At 35.3% G+C, this 24,020-nt stretch overlaps 2 protein-coding genes across 2 annotated transcripts in view; both read left to right on the plus strand.

Annotated features, from left to right (window-relative positions):
• The window catches only part of LOC134275731 (ATP-binding cassette sub-family C member 5-like), a 27,565-nt gene extending 14,072 nt beyond the window's left edge, over positions 1–13,493 (plus strand). The window contains exons 17-32 of the mRNA XM_062758010.1: positions 14–86; positions 1,482–1,685; positions 1,776–1,929; positions 2,788–2,928; positions 3,054–3,235; positions 3,320–3,544; positions 3,917–4,046; positions 4,191–4,473; positions 4,561–4,747; positions 5,054–5,140; positions 5,251–5,434; positions 5,533–5,692; positions 5,782–5,860; positions 5,935–6,048; positions 6,143–6,307; positions 13,332–13,493. Of these exons, the coding sequence (XP_062613994.1) occupies positions 14–86; positions 1,482–1,685; positions 1,776–1,929; positions 2,788–2,928; positions 3,054–3,235; positions 3,320–3,544; positions 3,917–4,046; positions 4,191–4,473; positions 4,561–4,747; positions 5,054–5,140; positions 5,251–5,434; positions 5,533–5,692; positions 5,782–5,860; positions 5,935–6,048; positions 6,143–6,307; positions 13,332–13,430 (2,467 nt within the window). The 3' untranslated portion in view covers positions 13,431–13,493. The remainder of the gene's footprint in view (positions 1–13; positions 87–1,481; positions 1,686–1,775; positions 1,930–2,787; positions 2,929–3,053; positions 3,236–3,319; positions 3,545–3,916; positions 4,047–4,190; positions 4,474–4,560; positions 4,748–5,053; positions 5,141–5,250; positions 5,435–5,532; positions 5,693–5,781; positions 5,861–5,934; positions 6,049–6,142; positions 6,308–13,331) is intronic.
• Positions 13,494–15,337: 1,844 nt separating this feature from the next.
• On the plus strand, positions 15,338–17,953 carry LOC134275734 (E3 ubiquitin-protein ligase TRIM71-like). Its single transcript, XM_062758014.1, has 2 exons — positions 15,338–15,497; positions 15,654–17,953. Exon 2 carries the CDS (start codon positions 15,710–15,712, stop codon positions 17,828–17,830), a length of 2,121 nt encoding a protein of 706 aa, XP_062613998.1. The 5' UTR covers positions 15,338–15,497; positions 15,654–15,709; the 3' UTR covers positions 17,831–17,953.
• The last annotated feature ends 6,067 nt before the right edge of the window (positions 17,954–24,020 follow it).

Below are 24,020 nucleotides of genomic sequence, written 5' to 3' on the forward strand. Positions count from 1 at the left end.
ATTTGTTTACTAGGTACCAAAATGTCCTGTTTGTCTGTGGGCTTCAACCAGATCTTCTTCTTTTGGCAAATGGCGACGAAACAGAGGTACGTGTATCAATTTTTTTAATATAGAAATGAATTGTTGTTACCTATGAAGTCAAGTACCTATATTTATACTGAAAGGAAAAAGAAACGCATAATAGCATAATAGCGAAATATATTTAACTATAAGGCCGAAAATTATGAAAATTGGTCAAATGTGTATTTTGATTACTGTGCACTAAAATTGCTTTCAAATTACTCAACCATGAAATGTATGAAACGTCAAATCGTATGGGAAATGATAAAAAGCCAAAAACACGTGCATGTTGATGATGACAATTTTATGATCACATTTTGTGGTGCTAATCGATGCATTGGAGTTATAAACATCATTTTCCGCATTTGAAATCAGTATAAATTTCGTGCAATTCATGGTATGGCTGACGGAAGTTACAATGGTTCCAGTAATTGAATTGCGTAAGTGAATGAAAAGACAACAAGATGTTGCTGTGCAGTTTGTTTTAAACTTTTCAACAAGAAAGGGTTTTTCAGTTGTCGGAGAGTAAATAAAAAGGTTTCCAACCAACCATGGCGGTGATGTTGACGCGTAACAACGTCACATATAGAAATGCTTTTGTCATGTCACCTCGGTTGTTGTCAAGGTATTTTCACTGAAACCGATATTTATGCAGCAGACAATCGTACTCATTTTTTTTTCACCCTAAAATTGACAGAAACTCACTGCTCTTATTTGGTCCACGAACTTGCTTACTTTAACGTCGATTTTACTCTCACGCATGCACGTACACGTCATGTTTAATGTTTTTAGCATGTTCACACTGAGAAAATGTAGCCAGTGTTTGTCTGAGACTTTCTCGTTAACAAACATTTTGCCTAAAACCAGCTGGATTCTGTAAATTCTATCCTAAAATGAAAATTCGTGGCACTCATTCGGCGGGGGGATTTGTTGGCTTTGGAATAATACAGCTTCTATCAACCATTAAGACTATTGTCGGAAGAGTTGAATAATCAAATGAGAAAGATAAATGCTCTGTTGAAATCAATGCACTGGAAATTCAAGGCTGTTACCAATGTGCATGGCAAGATTATTGAATTTTTATTTTAATTTTGGGGGGTTTCGACTTTCGACTGATCAGTTTCAATAACTCAGGAATTATCAGTCAAAATCACAAAAGATTTTGGTACCTTGTTGATTAAATTTGAATTAAAATGTTTGATAACAATACCGGAAAACCTTTCCGAAATAATAGTTTTAATTTAATTTAAAAGTAAAATATGCGTTTCTTTTTCCTTTCAGTATACTTGAATAAAAATGCTCCCGCTGTTGGGTTGGTTTCTAACTCAAATATCCCTGTTCTGCATTAAAATTCTAATGTTCTCATGAATCATGGAGTTAAGTTAAACTGTAAGGGTTTGTCTTTTGTTCAAATTACGTAGATAGGAGACAGAGGCACAAATCTCAGTGGGGGGCAAAAACAGAGAGTTAGTCTTGCACGCGCAGTCTACAGTGACAGCGATATTTACCTGTTGGATGATGTCTTGTCGGCTGTAGATGTTCATGTGGGACGTCACCTTTTCCACAATTGTATAAAGAAATTTTTAGGCGGAAAAACTGTTATCTTTACAACACATCAGCTTCAAGTGAGTCTAATTTCATAATAGTGAATGAAAATAAGTGCCGTACAAACCCAATAGTTTCGCTATATTCTATTTATAATTTTATCTTACCAGTATCTAAAACACTGTGATGAGATTCTGGTCATGCAGAATGGCGTGTTTGTGGAGCGCGGGAAACATGACGCCCTCATATCTTCTGCTGGATATTACGATTCAATGATGAAGCAGTTCCACCAAGTAACTGATAACCCCTCACGAGCAGCCCCCCGTAAGGATGGATATTATAAAATGATATTAAATACGTTACTGCAATGCACGTCAATGCTGCAAACACATCACTATATTGTTGTAGATGTGTAGAGACAATGATCTATAAACTTTCACGAAAAAAGATTAAAAATCAACGTATACTTATATTATCCATGCATTGCTGACATATAAGATTAATAAAAGCAGGCGCATACCCTGCTACATATATGATCAGGGGTAGCTGGCGTAAACTCTCTCAAAATATGTTTGCAAGAATAAGAGTCGCCCGCCTGACACAGTGGTAAGAGTGTTTGCTCTAGAATCTCAGAGTGAGGAGTTGAACTTTACGTCGTGTCTTCGAATCCCACTGTGGAAAACTGAGTCCATTCCTGAGGATGAAACCGTATAAACCAGGATTCAGTTTCGCAGTAGGTGCTGGCTCGAAAAAGATGCCTCACTGCCCATGGGTCCTAAGTATTGAATATCAGTTTAATATGACTCACACTTTTCAACGTTCCGTCAGGAACATACACTGTATATACTGGTTCCATTGAAAATTTTCTCTTGTATCAAGACACCACAACTTACCAATGGTGGGCTGCAAAATTTGTCCTATTCTCGACACTTAGGGCCATTGAGCAGTGAGGAATTTTTTTCGTGCCAGCAACTACTGTGACACAGGACCTCGGTATATACGGTCTCATCCAAAAGATAAGTATCCACTTCACTCAGTGGGCTCGATCCCGCGACGTAAGGATCAATTCCCTACTCTACAACTATAGAGCAATCACTCTAACCACTGTGCCACATGGGCGATCTAGTGCAATAAATTCAAGATATTTTATAATAAAAACATGAAAAATCCTTTTTTTTTAAGCTGACAACATTAAAGAGCGGATTATAGATGACGAAGACCAAGGGTCTACACCACAGAGAAAGCAAGAGAATGGTGTGCAGAATGGAACGACTGACAAGAAACCAGAAGTAGGAAAGCTCCACAAAGAAGCATCAAATAAAGGTTTTATTCACACATCTGTCTGTTCATTTATTTTGTTTAATGTTTTTTATGAATCTTCAGTTATTTGCTTACTAAAATGATTTTTTTCAAATAATATTAAAAATGATTTTCCTGTTGCTTTGAAGGAAAGTTGACACAAGTAGAGGAAATGCAGGTTGGAGATATAACATGGGGGACATACTACTCCTACATCAGCGCCATGGGAGGGATTTGTGTGGCCTTGTTTGTTGTTTGCTGGAGTACTCTAACATCTGCTTCCGTTGTGTTTAGTGATTGGTGGCTAAGTATATGGATCAACACATTTTATGTATGTCTCACTCCACCTTTTATTCTTTGAGATGTTGCCCGAATAGGTATTATTAGTTAATATGAAAATTTGAATATATTTCAGACGAGCAGTTCCATGGATTCTTCAAACTCAACCACAGTCCAGAATGTGTCTTTGCCATTAAATTCTACTGACCATTTAATAACCAGTGAAAATCCAATTTTCAATTCCACTGTTACGGACGTTTCTGACTCGTCCACGGAACTGGATTTTTATCTGACAGTATATGTATCATCCATGGGGCTGATCATTGTGATGATGGTTGCCAAAGGGTTCATTGGAGCCACGGTATATTTTACCTCCATTTCATCCAAGAATCCTTTTCAACATCGGACCCCACCCTTAGAATTCTGTTTTCACTTTTTATGTCAATTTAAAAAACAAGAAAGTTATATTAAGGTTCTTCTTCGTTATGTTTACTCACATGACTTTTAATATGAATCTGATTTATAATTAAAAACTTGAAATGCAAACAATTTCAATATGTTTTTCCAGAATATAACCTTTTAATTTTAATGACAATTCTATAATGGGCTAGGATACTATTAAATAACATATACCCAGATGGAGATGGGGTTATCTCTCTTATTAGATGGTAGATGAATCTTAAAGTAATACAGCTTTATGCAGTTAACGGACCTGTTGGATTTTATATTTCAGTATTATGTTCGAGCAGCTTGTAGACTGCATGACAAAGTTTTGTCAAATGTGATGAAAGCTCCGATGCGATTTTTTGACGCAAATCCACCGGGAAGAATTTTGAACCGCTTCTCAAAAGACTTGGATGAAGGTATTCGTCTAACAATAACAAAATAGAATATTGTATAGACATAGGTTTTATGTGGTAAAGTAATATATAGCATGGTTAGTATATAAATTTACCAACGACCATAAGCAGCGGCTTATTTTATTAATCAGTAACTGTTTGTTCTAGCTGACGTTTTCCTGCCACAGCTTCAGGACACCTTGTTCCAAGTCTCCACGTCTATTCTAGTCTCTCTGGTCTCCGCCGTTGTTATTATGCCGTGGATAGGGATTGCTATTGTACCAGTAGCCATCTTCTTTTACATCTTTAAAGTCGTTTCATCCGTCTCAGTTCGTCAATTCAAACGTTTTGAAAACATAACCCGGTCGCCATTACTTAGTCACGTGAGCACCTCAGCACAAGGTCTGAGCACCATCGTCTCCTTCCAACAACAAAACAATTGCATAAAAAGGTGTGTAGAGACCACTATTTGTCGGTATTCCTCAGCATATCCATGTTATGAAAAAAAATGATGAAAGTCTATTAATGAATCTTTCAGTATCCGAACCTTCACCGATGTCTCTACGGTTGCCACGTTTTTGATGGAGACTGCGATGCGCTGGATTGGATTGCGGCTTGACCTCGCAGCGTCTTGTATCACTATCACCACGGCTTTATCGCTGATTCTCACCAAAGAATCCACGGACGCTTCTCAGGCCGCCCTAGCACTGACACAATGCATTAGGGTACGATTGTTTTATGTCCAAATATATTTCAAATTCACTACATGTAAGTATATGTAAGATTTTACTCTCTTGCCGATTACATTAATTTTAACACCATCATCTTGTTTCAGAGTACTCTAGATTTTAAAACTTTCTGATTAATGGTTGGCAATTTTATTCACAATTTTTCTTGGAAATTAATGATTTTCAGATTGATCGTAAAGTTTACGTATAGCTTGCCCCTAATATGTAGAGTGTGTATATTTATACTTGCAGCAGATTTTCCCTAAACGATATCTCAGGAACCCTGTGCCTTTTTCTTCATAGGTTGTATCGATAATGCAGTTCATGATTAGAGTTCTTAACGAGGTAGAGGCCAGATTTACATCAATTGAACGTCTTCACCAATATGAGGTGATGTATACGATTATATTTTCATGTAAATAATGTTCCTTTTGTTCGTTCTATTCCCTATTAATTATATGGGAGATTTCTAATTAGAAATGTTGCATTCTACATTATAGAAATTGGAATCCGAGAGTCAGACTTTTATCGACACACCTGCCGAAACCTGGCCAAATGAAGGGCGGATTATTTTCTCTAACGTTCAGATGAAATATCGCGATGACATGGACCCTGTACTTAATGAAATTAGATTCGATATTCATCCGCGTCAGAAAGTTGGAATAGTTGGTCGAACTGGAGCAGGTATAACTATATGCATTCTGGTCAACGCACCTGAAAATTGTTATGACCTTTCATTAATTTGTTTATGGTGCATGAGATCATGTGTTATGTTCTTTTAGGCAAGTCTTCGCTAGCAGCTGCATTATTTCGCTTAAACGAACTGTCCAGTGGTCACATATACATAGACGGTGTAGACGTTGCCAAAGTATCTCTACAGCTCCTTCGATCCAAGCTTTCTACCATACCACAGGACCCTGTGTTGTTCGCTGGTACCATGCGGTATGCAAGATAATTACTAATATAGCTTTAACCTTGTCTATCCATCTTCTCAACTTTTTATTGAACTTTTCAAAAATCGTTGTTTTTAGATATAACTTAGATCCTTTTGGCCAATACACCGATGACGTCATGTGGGCGGCCTTGGAGGATGTCCATATGAAAGATAAGGTTTGTGTCTGTTTAGCCTTTTCAACATTCAGAAAGTAAAACTATTTAACTCTATCAATGTTTATTTCATTTAGGTGAAACAATTTGATAACGAGTTGGATTTTATGATAGAAGAAAATGGAGAGAATTTCTCAGTAGGAGAACGCCAGTTGATATGTTTAGCTAGGGCCATCTTACGGAGAAACAAGGTAAGAATTTGGATGGACAGCAAACTTTAAACGTTTTACTTAAAAGGACATTTAGAAATGTAAATGTACATGTATATTACATTATGCGTTATAGATTCTGCTTTTGGATGAGGCCACGGCTTCCATAGATACGGCAACAGACGCCAAAATCCAGCAGACGATACGAGAGAGTTTTGCCGACTGCACGGTTCTCACCATCGCTCACCGCCTCAACACGGTCCTACATTGTGATCTCATCATTATCATGGACGCCGGACGGGTAAGAGATACGAACATAGTTTATGTCTACACATGAAGACTGTCTAGTTCTTTTGTGCCGCTTCGAACAGATTTAAGATATTTTTCAGTTATTTGAAGATACATGCATCATTATGGCTGCCATTTATTGATTTGTTGAGAGCAATAATGTAGTAGAATTATTGCTTGCAACGATTTATTCAGGATAAAGGATTTGTTAATCTGCTTTAAAGTTACCAATTAAAGATACCTTTTGTACAATTTATAAAAGGTGTAACGTGAAGCGGTCACCCATTCATGGTTTATACAGGCTCTTACCTTCAGTAGATGGAGACTCTACCGCATCACTAGAAAAAGCCACCCACTAGCGAGGCAGTATAATAAAGCTGTCCGCTTCATTCCTCCCCCTCCCCCCGCTCTGGAACTTTTCAGTACCGGTGTCGTATAGTGAGACTTCCCCCATAGTGAGGCTTCCCCCGGAAGGCTCACTATATAGTGAGTCTTCCCCCCGGAAGGCTGACTATATAGTGAGCCTTCCCCCCGGAAGAATGGCTATATAGTGAGACTTCCCCCACGGAAGTTTCACTATATAGCCGTTCTTCCGGGGGGGAAGGCTCACTTTATAACCAGCCTTCCCCCATTCATAGCGAGACTCCCCCCTCTTATTATAGTTTCCGGAACATTGTTTTATTATTTTAAAAAATTCTAACAGTGTTAATTTATGACGAAATTATCTTCCATACATATACATGTATTTATATACCGGTATTTATTTTATATGCATGAACAGTTTGAATATCGTTTTAATTAACTGTTTGATATCCATTATAACATATGCGTGTACATTGAGATGATATAATATATATAATATGTATACCCTTTCCTTTACATGTATTGATGACGAATAATTTTATTAATTCACGAGTCACTTATATGAAATGTTCTGATTGTTTTCAGCATTTGAATAAAAAAAAAATTGATAGCATAGTTTTGTTTCTTTGTTTTTCTGTTTGTGTACAAACATTAGCTATTTACACATTAGATATGGTTCAACCGATTTCATAAAAAAATGTAGCGAAAAGAAGAAAAATTTATAGTACTTTAAGACTTATATCTTTTTTAATTTTACGTATTTTTATACGTGTATTCAAACATCCAATCGTCCAAACCCAGTTTAATAAAATATCTTTAAATAAATAATTTTTAAAACACGACTAAAATGAAAAAATAACTGTATGAATTGATGTATGGGTGTGATGAGCAGGGGATGCACACGTTTTCATACAATTTTTCCGGTCATAAATTTAAAAAAAAAAAGGGGGGGGGGGTTAAGCCCAATCCATGCATCCGGTGCCTTTTCTAAAATATGCATGACGGTCAGAATTTGATTTAAAGTGTATTAGAACTCAATCCATCTTATTTGATTTTATATTGATGTAATTTCATTAATATCACGCAAATTTAATTTCAAAATGAAATACAAATCCTAAAAATACTTCATAACATTTATAAAAGTTAAAAGGTCCCTAAAGCATACAATAAATATTTAATTATGTCAATGTATATAAAATCCAAACCGAAAACCGAAGGGGGAAGACTCACTATGGTCATTATGGGGGGAAGTCTCACTATATAGCCATATTTCCCCCAGGGGGAAGACTCACTATATAGCCAGACTTCCGGGGGGAAGTCTCACTATGGCGGAAGTCTCACTAGGGCCTATATGACACCGGCAACCAATACCGTTTCGGAACACGTTTTCGGAACAAGTCCTATCCTAGAGCTTCCTGAAGCAGACTTGTAACCTCTTCCGTAACGACAACCTCTGCCGTCCACAGACACCAAGTCTGTAAATGTGACACTGAGTCCTAGCTGTAAGACTTCCTGAAGAAAGTCACCAAACTGCTGCCACCAATTTTGTAACGTGAATCGGTCCCCATCCAAGGGTTTTACGGGCTCGCCGTTGACAAACTTGAAATACGAGGGGTGATCAAAAAGTTCGCGAACTATCTCTGTATCTACAAAACCACAATACAGATTAGAATGAAAGTCGATACATACATAGTCATACACAAGGTCCATAAATAGCATATGCTGAATAAAGTTTTTCTCCTTGTTTGTGACGTCACAGTGTGAAAATGACGTCACTATGTAGGTCACTTGTGACGAAAAATGGTTGTCTCAGTCGAACTCGTTCAACAAACCTCTGTACAATTTATTGTATATCTTAGAAATCCCTCTGCAGTATCATATAATAATTTGTGCACAGTTTATTTAGATAAATGAGTTCCTATAAATTTAATAAATGATTGGATTGATCGTTTTAGTGAAGGAAGGCAGATTGTTAAAAATGATACCCGTCATCTTGCCAAGTGAAAGCAAATTTGAAAAGATGTGTGTTTTTAATTAAGCAATTTGCTATCAAAGACCTCCAATTTACACTTTGAACAAGAGGCCAACGGGCCTTTTAGGTCACCTGAGTATCATGTAACAACTTTTGAACAATTGAATTTGGTTCATGTTTTAAACCAGAGGCCATGAAAAATTCACATTTTGAAAGATGCACCATTGCTTATCATAATGATACACTTAGCTTGCTTACTCTAGTTACTTAATACCCAGAGGTAGATCAGAGTAACAAAGAAAAAATGCACTTCCAACTTAGAACCAGTTGTGAACCCCACCCTAAAGGAACAACAGACCCTTGGGCCACTTATTTCAAATTTTGGAAATTTTATCATAAATTTTATTTCATCATAAATGGTTGATTAATACTAAAGAGCAGATTTCAAAGCATTAATTTATTTTCAGACCATGTAATCCCCCCCTAACCCTGACCCAGGGGGCATACAATTAACCATTTTGATAGAGGCACCTTTTTTCATCATAAATACATATACTTAGATCATTGGCATAATACACAGGTGCAAAAGATTTTAAAAGAATTAAAGTATTTTCACTTTATAATCAAAAGACCCCACTTACACAAAATGGGTAAACCCCTGACACAGGGGCCATGAAATTTACAAATCAGGTTGAGGCACTCTTGCTCATTATAACTATATACTAATTTAGTTTATCTAATACCCAGGAGCAGAGAGGAAGATTTTCAAAGAATTAATGCATTTTTGCCATATAAACAATAGAGCCCCACCCTAACACCAGAACCCCTGACCCTGGGGCCATAAAATTCACAAATCTGGAAGAGGCACTCTTACTCATCATAACTATGTACTTAGTTAGTTTATTTAATACCCAGGAGCAGAGAAGAGGGTTTTCAAAAAATAAATGCATTTTCACTATATAATCAATAGAGCCCCACCCTTACACCAGAACCCCTGACCCTAGGGCATAAAATTCACAATTTTGGAAGAGGCACTCTTGCTCATCATAACTATGTACTTAGTTTATTTAATACCCAGGAGCAGAGAAGAAGATTTTCAAAGAAATAATGCTTTTTCACTATATAATCATTAGAGCCCTGCCTTTACACCAGAACCCCTGACCCTAGGGCCATAAAATTCTATACACTTAGTTAGTTTATTTAATATCTAGGAGCAAAGAAGAAGATTTTCAAAGAATTAAAGTAGTTTCACTATATAATCAAAAGAGCCCCGCCCTAACACCAGAACCCCTGACCCTGGGGCCATGAAATTCACAATTTTGGTAGAGCCACTCTTGCTCATCATAACTATGTACTTGGTTACTTTATTCAATACCCAGGAGCAGAGAAGAAGATTTTCAAAGAAATAATGCATTTTCACTATATAATCTATAGAGCCCCATCCTAGCACTAGAACCCCTGACCCTGGGGCCATGAATTTCACAATTTTGGTAGAGGACTTAATGCTCATTACATTCATACCAACAGTTTGACTGCTTGATGTCCAGGAGTAGAGAAGAAGATTTTTATAGATTTCATTAATTTTAGTGGTTTTTGCCCAACCCCTCAGGCCCCAGGGGGGCGGGGACCATGAAATTCACAATTTATGTTCCCCTTCACCCATAGATGCTGCATACCAAATTTGGTTGAAATAAGTTCAGTGGTTTCAGAGAAGAAGCTGAAAATGTTCAAATGTTAACACACGACGCACGACGACGGACGAAAACGGATAGCAATAGGTCACCTGAGTGACTCAGGTGACCTAAAAATAGTTGGATATTTGAACAATAATATAATTATTAAATACCTAAAATACCGTTTACTTTAGATTTTAAACATATTAGATATGATAAAAAGGAAGCACCCTTCTCTATCCACCTTGAATAAAGGTCTCTCCCGAGACAACAGATTTGTGTTTTAATGGTCGTTATGCTTATCTTTGGAAAGGATATTCTTATCCACCCATTCTGTTGCCAAGATTTGACCATTTCTGACAAATGAACTGTTCTTGTCATAAAAATTAACTCACATGGAAAGAAATATAAAACTCAGAAAAATCTTTCTACTTCTGTGACAGAACGCTACGGAGGTGGTCACGTGACCGTCAATATCACGTGATTCGCGCATGCAGAGAACGGTGGTTGATGTGCATTAAAAATCGGAGAGGATTAATTGAAAATTTAATCAACAATGAAACCAAATATTGTTTCTTTTATGGAAGTAATTCAATTAGTTCGCGAACTTTTTGATCACACCTCATAGAGGGAGACTCAAGCGCATCACTAGAAAAGCTTACCCACTATCGAAGCAGTATGAAGTCCGTATATAATGTCCGTTCCTGGGGAATAAATGGTCGCATCATTTCTTCTTTGATATAATTTTTTTCACTGAAAAGAGAAACAATTCAATTATAAGCAACTAATTTTATCAACAATATTATGCATGCAAAAAAATTCAGAATTGAAATATCAATTGTTTGAAAGATCTTTAATTGAAGAACTGATGCGTATCCAATGAGTTCATTACATCTTCAAATTATTTAAGGTCTCTTCAAATAAGAGTAAGTTAACTTGATATTCCATACCTATGTAACGGACCTGAGCTGCTTGGATCTCACGCACAGATACTCCTTAGAAGCCTACACGGGAATAACCCATGTAGTACTGTGATTATTTCCGAGAATAACCCGCAAATAAAGATCTCCTATAATAACACAAGAATAACCTGTGTTTGGACTCGTAAATAACTACGGGGAAGTTAAATGATAAGCCTTATTTAAAGTTTACAAATTTATTCAATAAATAAAAGTCACAATATGTATTAATTAATATTCAATTACAATAAAATTCACTGTAAGTCGGGAATCACCCAATTTCACAGTGAAATACTACACTAACAGTAACACAACCTTCGTATTACGTTAATACCATAAAGGGGGGGGGGGGGAGGCGCACTAAACGAGAATGACCCGAATAGTGAGTGTTAAATCCTAGAAATACCTTAGAATAACCAAAGTATTTCTCCCTTAACAAATCTACACAATGTATAAAAGCTATTTAAAGCAAGAAATTTATCTCTATAATTTCTATATCAAATCCTAGCCTTAATTCCTGCTTGAATATTCCAATAAATGCAACTAGATTATCACTTTAAATTGATTGAATTCCTAAAATCTATCAAAGATAAACAATTATTTACACGGAAAGACTTCAAGACTCACTTTCAGTCAAACCGTAACAAAATTATTTAATCGTTTAATATCGAGATTAACCCAATATAAACGTCCTACGATAAATACTAGTAATTAATAGTGATACGAGATTAACCCGTAATCACTATAAGAAAAATTGATGAATAAATTCAAAAATTACTAAATTCCTACAGAAAAACTCTAAGAATCTAATAAAACACCCTCTAACCTCAAAATCCTAACACCGAGTCCCACCGGCAATTCTTATCCTCTGTTTTTATAGCTCTGGAGAGTCTCCCCGGAGACCCACGCGCTTTCCTAGGGACGACCGGCAGATCTCCGGTACCACCGGCAGTCACCGGCAGCCACCGGCAATAATCATTGTCAAATAATGTTTAATAATAACAATAGATAATCCACATAACACATGTGACAATTATGATATAAAACAATTACACAATATGACGATATCCCAAAAGTATTATTAAATTTCGATAAAAATGCTTAGTACAGAGAAATTACATTTTGAATCGGGCTTGATATTCCACAAAATAATCATCATGATGGCGGTATCTATAAATAAAGTTTCAGAATCAGAAACGATATTTACAACAAATCTAGCGTATTACAATAATCCAGAATAATAAAATTAGAATCATAAGATCATGTTCTTCTAGATATGTAAGTACAGTGAATCAATAATAAGAAATGTAACCGATTATACGATCTACAAATCATAGTATCAAATCAATGTATAGGGAAACACGAAACCTATATAAAACAATCTGCATCATTGTCACAATCGTGACACCTATGTTGACGCCAAAAACAAGACGATGATTAATGATGTTTGTATCCAGATATGTCGTCGTTTCTTGACATTAATATAATAATTTCAGATCTTATAACAATTACAGTGGACCTTCAAATATCCGGACCCCAGATTTCCGGATGCTTCAGTATCCGGACGATTTTTCGTCAGGACAGAATTTTCAAATGTTATTTTGTCCTGTTTAACAGCTGATTCAGATATCCAGATGCTTCACATATTCGAACAATTCGACTAGGAACCAAAGCGTCCGGATAAATGAGGCTCCACTGTAGATGTTTGATGTTTACTCCAAATATTATCCTAAAATAGTGTTTTAAAATGAATATAAAATGACATGTGATGAAAACTAAATTCACCATTGTTAATGCCAGGTTTCAAATTGTAAATGTCTTTACCAATGAATATATACTATTATGTCTATATCTAATGACAAACTAAAGTAATAAATCTACATGCAGCAACAATACGACTATTCACTACAAAATTTTACTTGCTAAATCCCTTATTCAATTTTGGTTGACAGCATTCAGAAGTGACACACTTGTGTGATACCTATGTGCATACATTGGATGTTTAATTGCTTTCTCTCTTATTATGATAATAAATGCACAACCAATTAATTAAATGTTGGCATTAATTAGGTAATGGAGATGGGTTCCCCACAGGATTTGTTGTCGGACCCGAACTCTTACTTCAACACCATGCTGTCGGCACAAACTGTCAAGACACCGTCACCATGAGGTCATCGTGTTGTGGTTCATATGACTCTTACTATGTAATTAATAAAATATTGTCAAAAAACCTGTTCTTCAATTTGTTTTTTCTTGGTTCATTAAATAAGTCATCATTTTAATATGTTTATTTACATCATTGTGACCAGTTTGTTGCACTTAGTGACCAGGTATTTTTAAGAAGAAAAATAAATGTTGATTGGCTTTCTGAAAGAATAAATGTGAAGCGTATAAAAGTATATGATTTCTTCTATATGTTGCTAATCGACAATTTAAAAATGGCAATAACAGAAGGCCAGGGTATTTCCAGTCAAACAAATTTGAAGTGTGTCAGACCTAAAATCTATGTTGTTAAATCTTTCAGGGTCAGTGGAAGTGGTTAATTAAGTATGCCTACTAAATCTTTCATAATTTTACTATAAATATACATCAAATTAAGATATGCACTTCTAGTATAATAATCTTATTTACATGTCGTTCGTGAAATTGAATATTAATTACACTTAAACACATCGTCTCTAACCAGAAGTCTTCCTTCCTCGTTAGAACTGTCAAAGATCAATCGTTGTTTATAAAATTCCAGGTTTGATTTGGCGAAAAACTCCAGAATCATTCAAATCTGTCAATGTCAAATTATACATGTGATTCTGGGAAATGTAAATGGAATTTTTAAAGATATTTTACGGTCTTAAAATAACCTGGGACGTTACGCGCCATAGTCATCTTTTTTTAGCTCACCTGAGCCGAAGGTTCAAGTGAGCTTTTCTGATCACATTGTGTCCGTCGTCCGTCTGTCCGTCCGTAAACTTTTCACATTTTCGACTTCTTCTCAAGAACCACTGGGCCAATTTTGAGCAAACTTGGTACAAAGCATCCTTGGGTGAAGGGGAATTTAAATTGTTAAAATGAAGGGCCAAATCCCTTAACAAGGGGAGATAATCAAGAAAAGACAAAAATAGGGTGGGTTTATTAAAAAATCTTCTTCTCAAGAACCACTGGGCCAGAAAAGCTGAAACTTATGTGGAAGCATCCTGGGGTAGTGTAGATTCTAAATTGTTCAAATCATGACCCCCGGGGGTAGGGCGGGGCCACAATGGGGAATCCAAGTTTTACATAGAAATATATAGGAAAAAACTTTAAAAATCTTCTTCTCAAGAACCACTGGGCCAGAAAAGCTGAAACTTATGTGGACGCATCCTGGGGTAGTGTAGATTCTAAATTGTACAAATCATGACCCCCGGGGGTTGGGCGGGGCCACAATGGGGAATCCAAGTTTTACATAGAAATATATAGGAAAAATCTTTAAAAATCTTCTTCTCAAGAACCACTGGGCCAGAAAAGCTGAAACTTATGTGGAAGCATCCTGGGGTAGTGTAGATTCTAAATTGTACAAATCATGACCCCCGGGGGTTGGGCGGGGCCACAATGGGGAATCCAAGTTTTACATAGAAATATATAAGAAAAATCTTCTTAATAACCACTGGGCCAGAAAAGCTGAAACTTATGTGGAAGCATCCTGGGGTAGTGTAGATTCTAAATTGTTCAAATCATGACCCGAGGGGAGGGGGTGGGTAGGGCGGGGCCACAATGGGGAATCAAAGTTTTACATAGAAATATATTGGACATTCTTTGTTAAGCTGAAACTTATGTGGAAGCATCCTGGGGTAGTGTAGATTTCAAATTGTCTAAATTATGATCAGTGGGGTAGGGTGGGGTCACAATATGTATTACAAGGGGGAAATCTAGTAAAGAACAGAATGGTCAAAGCTTCTCAGGTGAGCGATGTGACCCATGGGCCTCTTGTTTATCGATAACAATCATCAGTTTGTTTGTCTATTTATCATTTTAATGATTATTTATCACATTAAAGAAGCGGATTCATTAAGATGCAAATGTATTCAGTGACGTATAAAGTTCGCAGTAATAGTGCATAGATGATGGTATATTTATAAAAGTCAACAGCACTCCTAAAATTTTGTATTAAGTGTTTATCGTCAGAAAAGATTACTCATACAACAATTTCTTATTAGATATATTTTTAAAATTAATATTGGGATAGCTGCAAAAGATACAAAGGTTAGTATGTTTTATCCTTTCACAATTCTCATTGTGATTGATCATTCAAAACGTTAAATTTAAAACATCTCTAACATGCATGAATTCGATGATGATAGATGTTTGAACCGAGTGACAGATTGTTTTAACCATCCTACACTTTTTTTCTGTTCACAGAGACCACTGCAAATAAATTAAGTCAAAGAAGCAGAACAATTTGTCATCACGCCACAATGGGTTTGTCACGGAACAATTCAGTGACCGAAGACGGATTTGCAGTCGAAGACGACGTTGCATTATGGTGTCACTCTGTCGATAACACTGTAGTTGAAACACAGCCTTATCCTCAAGCTCCAATCATGATGGAACTAGGGGCTCATTTTGAAGATTCGGAAGTATTTAGAAAATGTGGAATCTGTTACGAAACCCCGATCGATGGACGTCTTTTGGAATGTTTTCATACCTTTTGTGAAACTTGTCTTGAAAGGGTCTGGTGTGACGCAACTGTTATCAGATGTACTTTGTGTACAAGAACTACATCGATTCCTCCTGAAGGTATCAATGGTCTACCCAAAAACCCATTCATAAGATCAAAACCCGGTGATGAGATACAGTTGACCATAACCTGTGATCTGTGCGAGGATGGTCGTCAAGCAGAAGTCCACTGTCTCGACTGTGACCAAAACCTGTGTTCCTCTTGCCGCGTGATACACCTCAAATGTAATGCTTCCAAGGAACACACTGTTCAAAGCTTCGAATCAAGCAACATACCATTGCCCGATGATTTACACAGACCAGCTTGCAAGAAAATTCCAAGTACCTGCGTTGATCATGGCGAAGAATTGTCATATCATTGCAGAATGTGTGCGAAAGCGATATGTAAATTTTGTAGGAAGGAGCCGGTGCACAGGGGTCATAGGACAAAGCCTCTTTCAGTTGTTATGGACACAAAGCGTAAACAAGTATCTCAAAAGATGACATCGATCGAGAATGGGTATTTTGAGGTTTTAAGAAAGAAGTTATACAATACAAGAAAGCACGCCGAAGCTCTCTCCAATAACATTAAAGATGTAATAAATAGCATCCTTGCCAGAGCTGAACATCTGAAGCACGAAATCGATGTGGCGAGCGATGCTCTGATTTCCGAAGTCTTGGAGAAGGAAAAAGAGGGACTTGAAAAGTGTACCTCGTTAGAAACACTCATTGAACAAGAGGTGTTGGGCATTGGAAGTGCTCTACAGTATATTCACAACATTTTGCAGTATGGTTCTCCTTTAGAGGTTTGTGACGCCTTGCCAACAATCAACAACATTTTAGATGACTACAGCGACAGAGGACAGACACCTCGTTTGGAGAAAACTGACATCACCTTTGAACTTGGGGACCTGACGCCAAAATCAATCCAACAAGGTTTCGGGAGTCTGGCGGTAAGGAACAAAGGACGCTTCTGGGCTCGGTCAATATCAGTAGGTTTTCGAGGTTTACAAGATGTAAACATCAAAATGCAGACAGGATTCGACTTCCCAACTTCATCATTGGAAGAAGTTCAAGAAGAGGAAGAATTACCAATACACGCTTTAACGACATCTTCAACCCATCAAAATCAGGTTTGGACATGCGCTGGATGGAATTCTTCCACTATTGCTCTTCTCGACAACCAGGGTACACCCCAAACTTCTGTCCCGATTGGCCATAAAGTGGATGACATCACTGCCTCCACAGAAGACGAATTGTTTATCTCATGCTTCCACAAAAGGATGTTGGTCCGTTATAAAATTTCAACAGTCACCATGGAGTCGGTCCATTTACCGTACTATCCACGTGGTCTCACCGTCTGTAATGACGGGAGTCTTCTGATATGTATGACCGACAGCTACAGTTCATGTGCCTCGGACAACAGCAGGAGGTTTGTGGCCAAATATACAAAAGACTTAAAATTAGACAGTGTGTACGAATTTGAAAACAATAACAGACTTTTTACCAGACCGTATAGAGTTGCCGAAAACATCAACGGGGACATCTGTGTAACAGACAAAACATCCATGGGTTCAGGAAGAGTTGTGGTTCTTGATCGTCATGGAAAGTTCAAATTTGCTTTCGAAGGCCCGTCAAACAACCAATGTAAGGGAAGCTTCTCACCTGCTGGTATTACTTGTGATAGCTACGGGCGAATCCTTGTTGCTGATTCAAACAACAACTGTGTCCATATCCTTGACCCTAATGGGAACTTTGGCGGGTTTCTTCTACAACAAGGGGACACACCAACGAGTCCACATTCCATTTGTATCGACAATCACAGTCAATTCTGGGTTGGGGATGAAGAAGGCAATATTAAACTGTACGAGTATCTCTAGTTATAAAAAAGCGAAGGAAAATTACAAAAACATTAGCAATTTGAATTAAATGAGAGTGTCGGCGTGTATATTATATGTCAAACCGTGTAATATTTATCATATACTTTCTTTTAGAATATATTATAGAAATAAAAAATTTTTTTTACAAGCATTCAATGTGAAAATTTTCAATACTTAAAAATTTGATATTGATAATTCTTAAATGCCACCGAGTCAGAATTCTCGGTTTGACCATAAGCAATAACTAGATATCGAGGGGCCTTAATGGTCACAGGTCTTAGCATATACATAGAGAATAATACATACCCTTTTCCACATCCCATCCTGTATCAGCCCGAGACACCAATATCAGCCAGAGGGCTGATATTGGTCGAGGGCTGATACAGGATGTGATGTGGAAACGGGTATGTTTTATTTTATTTATTACATACTTCGTAATAAAATACAGAAGATAAGTAAATATAAACCATGCACGTACTTCTTAAAATGTACACAGTCTATTGTCTCATACAGTGTCGGTTTGTTTCTGCATGTACTTCTATTTCAAATGTCCCCAATCCGTAATTTTAAAATAATCTATTTTTTATCAGATTATCATTACATTCAAAAAGTTAAAATTAAGAGAATTATGTAATCCCCAAAATATGTGTATGATCACAAGTACTGTTTTTTGAGGTTTAATTTACTAGGGGTGTGACTCTGATCCGTATCAGCCCTGCAGGGCTGATAACCTATATCAGCCCCGCAAATCCATATCAGCCCTGCAGGGCTGATACGGCTATTGTGACGTCAGCCATATCGCATATGCAAAAAACCTGTATTTATTACTAAGTATGCAATTAAGTTTTGTAGTATACTAACACCTGTGACCATTAAGGCCCCTCGATATCTAGTAATATCTAGTAATAGAAGTACATGCAGAAACAACCCGAAACTGTATGAGACAATAGACTGTGTACATTTTAAGAAGTCCGTGCATGATTTATATTTACTTATTTTCTTCTCACCTTAATGTGTTCTGTATAATATTACTAAGTATGTAATTAAAATAATAAAATATACCCTTTTACACATCACATCCTGTATCAGCCCTCGATCAATACCGTGTCTCGGGTTGATACAGGATGTGATATGGAAAAGGGTATGTATTATTCTCTATGTAATGCATCCATTCACTGGCAATTTTCAAAATACCTGTAAATGTTTATTTAACATTTTATAAACTGAAAAGTGCGTCTAATCTCAAGGTCAAGCATATTTATATCCACGGAAAGGTCTTGTCACACTGACAATACGTTAACATGTACAGATGAAAGCCCTAGCACCAACTCTTCAAAACGTATGGTCAATGTTAAAGTTTGATAAATTTTTGCAAAGGTCAATTATGTTGGTCGTCAAAGAAAGGCCTTGTCACAAGAAAAAGCGTGAAATATGAAAGTCATAGCTTCAACCAATCAAATGTTATGGAAATGGTTCAAGTTTTAGCAGACGAACGAACAGAACAAAAACTATATATCCCCTACTTTATTTATGATTTCTGTAAAAGTTGTTTCTTAATATTAATGCCTCCATAATCGAAAATTCGGGGATAGATAGTTTTTATTCTGTCCGTTTGTTATAATTTTGTTTGGTTGAAGCTATAGCTTTCATATTTTACAAGAGTATTTTTATTGTGACAAGACCTTTTCTTTATATACCTACAAATTTGACCTTGGAATTTATCCTATTTTTGATCAACTCTACCCATGGTTTTAGTATCTATTGACATTGCACTTCAGCTTGTATTTCAGGTACTTCAACCTTCACCATACGCTGCCATACAGGAGATCAAAATTTTTTTATACTCAAATATCCCTAATAAATTAACCTTTGATTCCCTATGGTGGCCCTACTCTAGCCCCAGAAATTGTTAACTGAACAAACTTGATTCTACATCATGTACACATTGAAGCTTTCGCATACCTTTTTTTAGCTTTTCTGGCTTGTGGTTGAGATTTTTTTTTTAAAGATTCATTAAATATTCACTTATTCCTCTTTATATCTCCTTTAAAGTGAATGTGAACCTGGGAGCAAATTTAAATTCCTTTAACTTCAAGTGAATCTTTGTTTGAACAAATCTAAACTCCTTTTACTTCAGAATGACTTGTGGTAAATTTTGCTGAGAGATTTCAAATAGTTGTAGAGAAAAAGATGAAAATGTGGAAAGTTAAACATGTGATATCCACAAAAAAAGCCAAATTGAGCCTTAAGCCATGAGCTAAACAACCGAATCCTTCTACCATTCTGTTAGTCCGGTCTGTGACCATAATTTACGTCTATAGTACAGGTATTTAAAATTTTTGTCAACATCGTCTGAAGAAAGTTTTTGTAAGCTTTTTTTTTTTTTTTTTTTTTTTTTATTAATACCAATTGTCACAGTATACATGTTTATAATATCTTATTAACATCAAAACATCATTAATACATATAGTAAATAAATACAAAAAAAATATAATAATGACAATTGAGATTGAGAGGAGGAAAGAAGAAGAAGAAGAAAAGAGAGAGAGAGAGGTGAGAAAAGGTGAAAGAAGAACAGAAAAGCATGTTCATAGAAATAAAATAGTGGTCTATGTATGTCCAAGCATTGCAAGAAATCTTTAGGTGTCTGGTTTCAGGGTCTTACATGAGTAGAAGCCAGTCTTTCCATTTATCATTAAATTCATTAATTTGATTACTTTTTGTTGCACTATATTTCATCGTAGATAGCAATGTTTTAATATCTCCACGTAACGCTTGTAATCTTAAAACCTCATTCCGACATTTAGTTCTGTATATAAATGATTTAATACATAAAAATATTGTATTTAATTCAGTATTGTTGGGTTTTGGATTCCCAAATATGAAATTACAACTATCTTTTGGAAAGTCTATATTATGAGCTTCACAAAGAATGGTAAAACTATGTAAAAGCTCCTGAACCTTCTGGCATTCCCACATAATATGAAAAATTGTTTCCTCACATGTCTCACAGAAGCTACATAGTTTAGTATCCTTCAAACCTATTTTATATAACATTTTATTTGTAACTAAGATATGTTGATTTATTCTGAATTGTAGCCATTGCAATTTAGAACTTTTTGTACATTGAAAAGGAATTTTGTATATCATTTCCCATAGGGAATCTTCAATTTCAAAATGTTTACTCCATTTTACTTTTGAAACAGGCAGTATATGTTCTGTATTCAGAATATTATACATAGCTTTTGTTCCTTTTTTACATAGACAGAATAATTTTAAATAAAAAGGTAGGATGGGCCTTGGGTTTACTCTTTCTTTGTTTATTTTTTCTACAGCCATAGCTTTTTTTACTGCTTTCTGTAAACTTGCATATGTTAAAAAGTTGGTTTCTATATGAAATTTTGCTTGTAGATCCTTTAATTCTAGAAAAGTTCCCTTTTCATCTAACAAGTCTGAGATAAAAACTACACCATTAATAAACCATTTGGAGTAAAAAATGGGCTTATTGTCAATTTTAAGTTTTTTATTGTACCATAATGGTTGAGAGATAAAATCTTCCCATGATTCTATTTTCATTTTGTCTTCTATATTTTTGAAAGCAATTAAAGTATCTTTCCAAAAATCATTAGTTATACTTTGTAGTATTATTTCAATATAATTTGAACCAGTATTAAATAACTTTTTAATATTAAAAGCTTTTTGAACAAGTGATCTCCATTTAGACTCCTGTCCATTGAGTAGTTTTTTAATCCAAGATGATTTTAAGCTCTTAATGTAGTTATTTAAGTCAATCATATTCAATCCTCCACTCTTGTAATCTTGAGTAATTTGTTTTCTTTTTATCTTGTCCACTTTTGATCCCCAAAGAAAATTAAATAGAACACTATTTAGATTCTTAACAAAATTTTCAGAAGGTGAAGGTAAAGCAATAAAAAGATGGTTTAGCTGTGCTATTAATAATGATTTTATAAGTGAAATCCTACCCAAGGGGGTAGTACGTCTTTTACTCCACTGTAGTATTATATTCTTAATTTTGACCAATTTTTTGTCATAGTTGAGTTTTGGAACTCTACTTAAGTCAACATCAAAATAAATACCCAATACTTTAAATTGTGTTGACCATTGAAAATCCATTTCATTAAGAGGTTTTTCAGATGAATATTTTTTGCTTCCTATCCAGACTATTTGTGTTTTAGAGAGATTTATTTTAAGTCCTGATAATTTATAGAATTGATTTATTTCTTCAATGCAATTTCTTAGGGATTTTTCTGTTCCATCTAGTATAACTAATGTGTCATCTGCATATTGAGACATTAGGTATTCCTCCCCATCAATTTTAATCCCTTTTATATTTTTATTATTTTTTATTTTTAAAGCTAAAATTTCTGCACAGAGTAAAAATATATATGGTGAAATTGGATCACCCTGACGACAACCACGGCCTAGTTTAAAGAAATTAGATAGGTGGCCGGCTTGATTAATTGCTGATACAATATTACATTGAAATAATGAAACCCATCTTCTTAAAGAAGGACCAAAATTAAAGAATTTCAGGGCTTTATCAATAAAATTCCATGACACAGTGTCAAAAGCTTTTTCAAAGTCAATCATTAACAACATTCCAGGAATATTTTTTTCTTCTGTATAATGCATTAGATCATAGATTAACCTGGTATTTTCTCCTATGTATCTTCCAGGTACAAAACCTGTCTGGTCTGAACTTATAATTGTATTCAAGATATTTTTCATTCTACTTGCTATACAGCCAGATCCTATTTTATATACAACGTTTAATAATGATATTGGGCGCCAATTTTTTATGAAAAATTTACTTTTTCCTTCTTTAGGTATACAAGTGATAATTCCCTGTTTTTGTGTAACAGAAAGCTCTCCTTTTTGGTAACCATAATTTATTGATCTTACTATGAAATTTCCCAGCTGTTTCCAGAAAACTTTGAAGAATTCTGTTGTAAAGCCATCGCTTCCAGGACTTTTATCATTTGACATATTTTTCAAAACTAGTAATGCTTCATTTAAAGTTATCTCCCCTTCAAGACTATTCTTTTGTGTATCACTAAGTTTTTCTGCAGCAATGTCCCAAGTATCATCATTTAGATCAACATTTGTCATATCAGAATTAGCCTCATAAAGTACTTTATAATATTTTTCGATTTCAAGAAGAATATCTTTCTGATTTGTTATTTCTGAATCAATTGATTCATCTTTAATCAATTTAGGGATTATTTTATTTGTATAGTGTCTGTTCTCTAGGTTTAGAAAGTAATTAGTAGGTTTTTCTCCTTCATTCATCCATTTTACTCTAGACCTTATGATATTTCCCATAAGTTTATGGTCTCTTATATTTTCCAATTCCTTTTTCTTATTATAAATTGTTTGAATATTTTTATCGTAGTCTTTTTCCAAATTTTCGATTTCAGAAATTAACTGATTTTCTTTCTCATTGCTTTTTTTCTTTACATAACTAGAATAAGAAATGGTCTTGCCTCTAATTTCCATTAGGAGTGTTTCAAGGAAAAGCTGTTCATCCGTAGTAAACTGAATTTCTGAATCTGATATTTCTTTGATATATTCTTTAGAATAGATAGGTAATGCATAATTTTCCTTTGTTTCCTGAATAACTTTGTTGACCGTTTCAATATATTTAATATCTTTAAGAAGTGAGTTATTAAATTTCCACAAACCTTTTCCATGAGTAAACTCATTCAATTTAATCTTTAGGCATATTGGTGAGTGATCAGATTTATAACTATTCAAAATTCTACTTTCTTGAACACTATTTAAAAAAGAATTTGATATGAGAAAGAAATCTAATCTTGCTTGTTTACAAGGGGAAGGTTTACGCCAAGTATATCTTGTTTCATCAGGATGCATTTCTCTAAAAATATCACTGAAATCATACTCAGAGATGATTTCTAGAACTTTGCTTCTTGCCTTTGGGTTATTAATATGAAGATAATTAAAATAATCTTTTTCTGGGTCTAAAACTAGATTAAAATCTCCAACCAAAATAACATCTTGATTTGATAAGTCCTTTACAATATTTGACAATCTTTCATAAAATGAGGGTGTGTCCTCATTTGGTCCATATATTGAAATTAAACTCAGACGCTTGTTTTCAATTGTTAAATCTAAAGCCAAAAGATTTCCCGCGTCATCAGCTATTCTATTA

Source organism: Saccostrea cucullata, unplaced genomic scaffold (genome assembly GCF_032062105.1).
Source record: "Saccostrea cucullata isolate Sc308-1 unplaced genomic scaffold, CSIRO_AGI_Scuc_v1 ctg419, whole genome shotgun sequence".
Classification (NCBI taxonomy): domain Eukaryota; kingdom Metazoa; phylum Mollusca; class Bivalvia; order Ostreida; family Ostreidae; genus Saccostrea; species Saccostrea cuccullata.

Bases quoted from the DNA above. Each gene is read 5' to 3' on its own strand.
- LOC134275734 (XM_062758014.1), top strand. From the start codon at position 15,710: ATGGGTTTGTCACGGAACAATTCAGTGACCGAAGACGGATTTGCAGTC.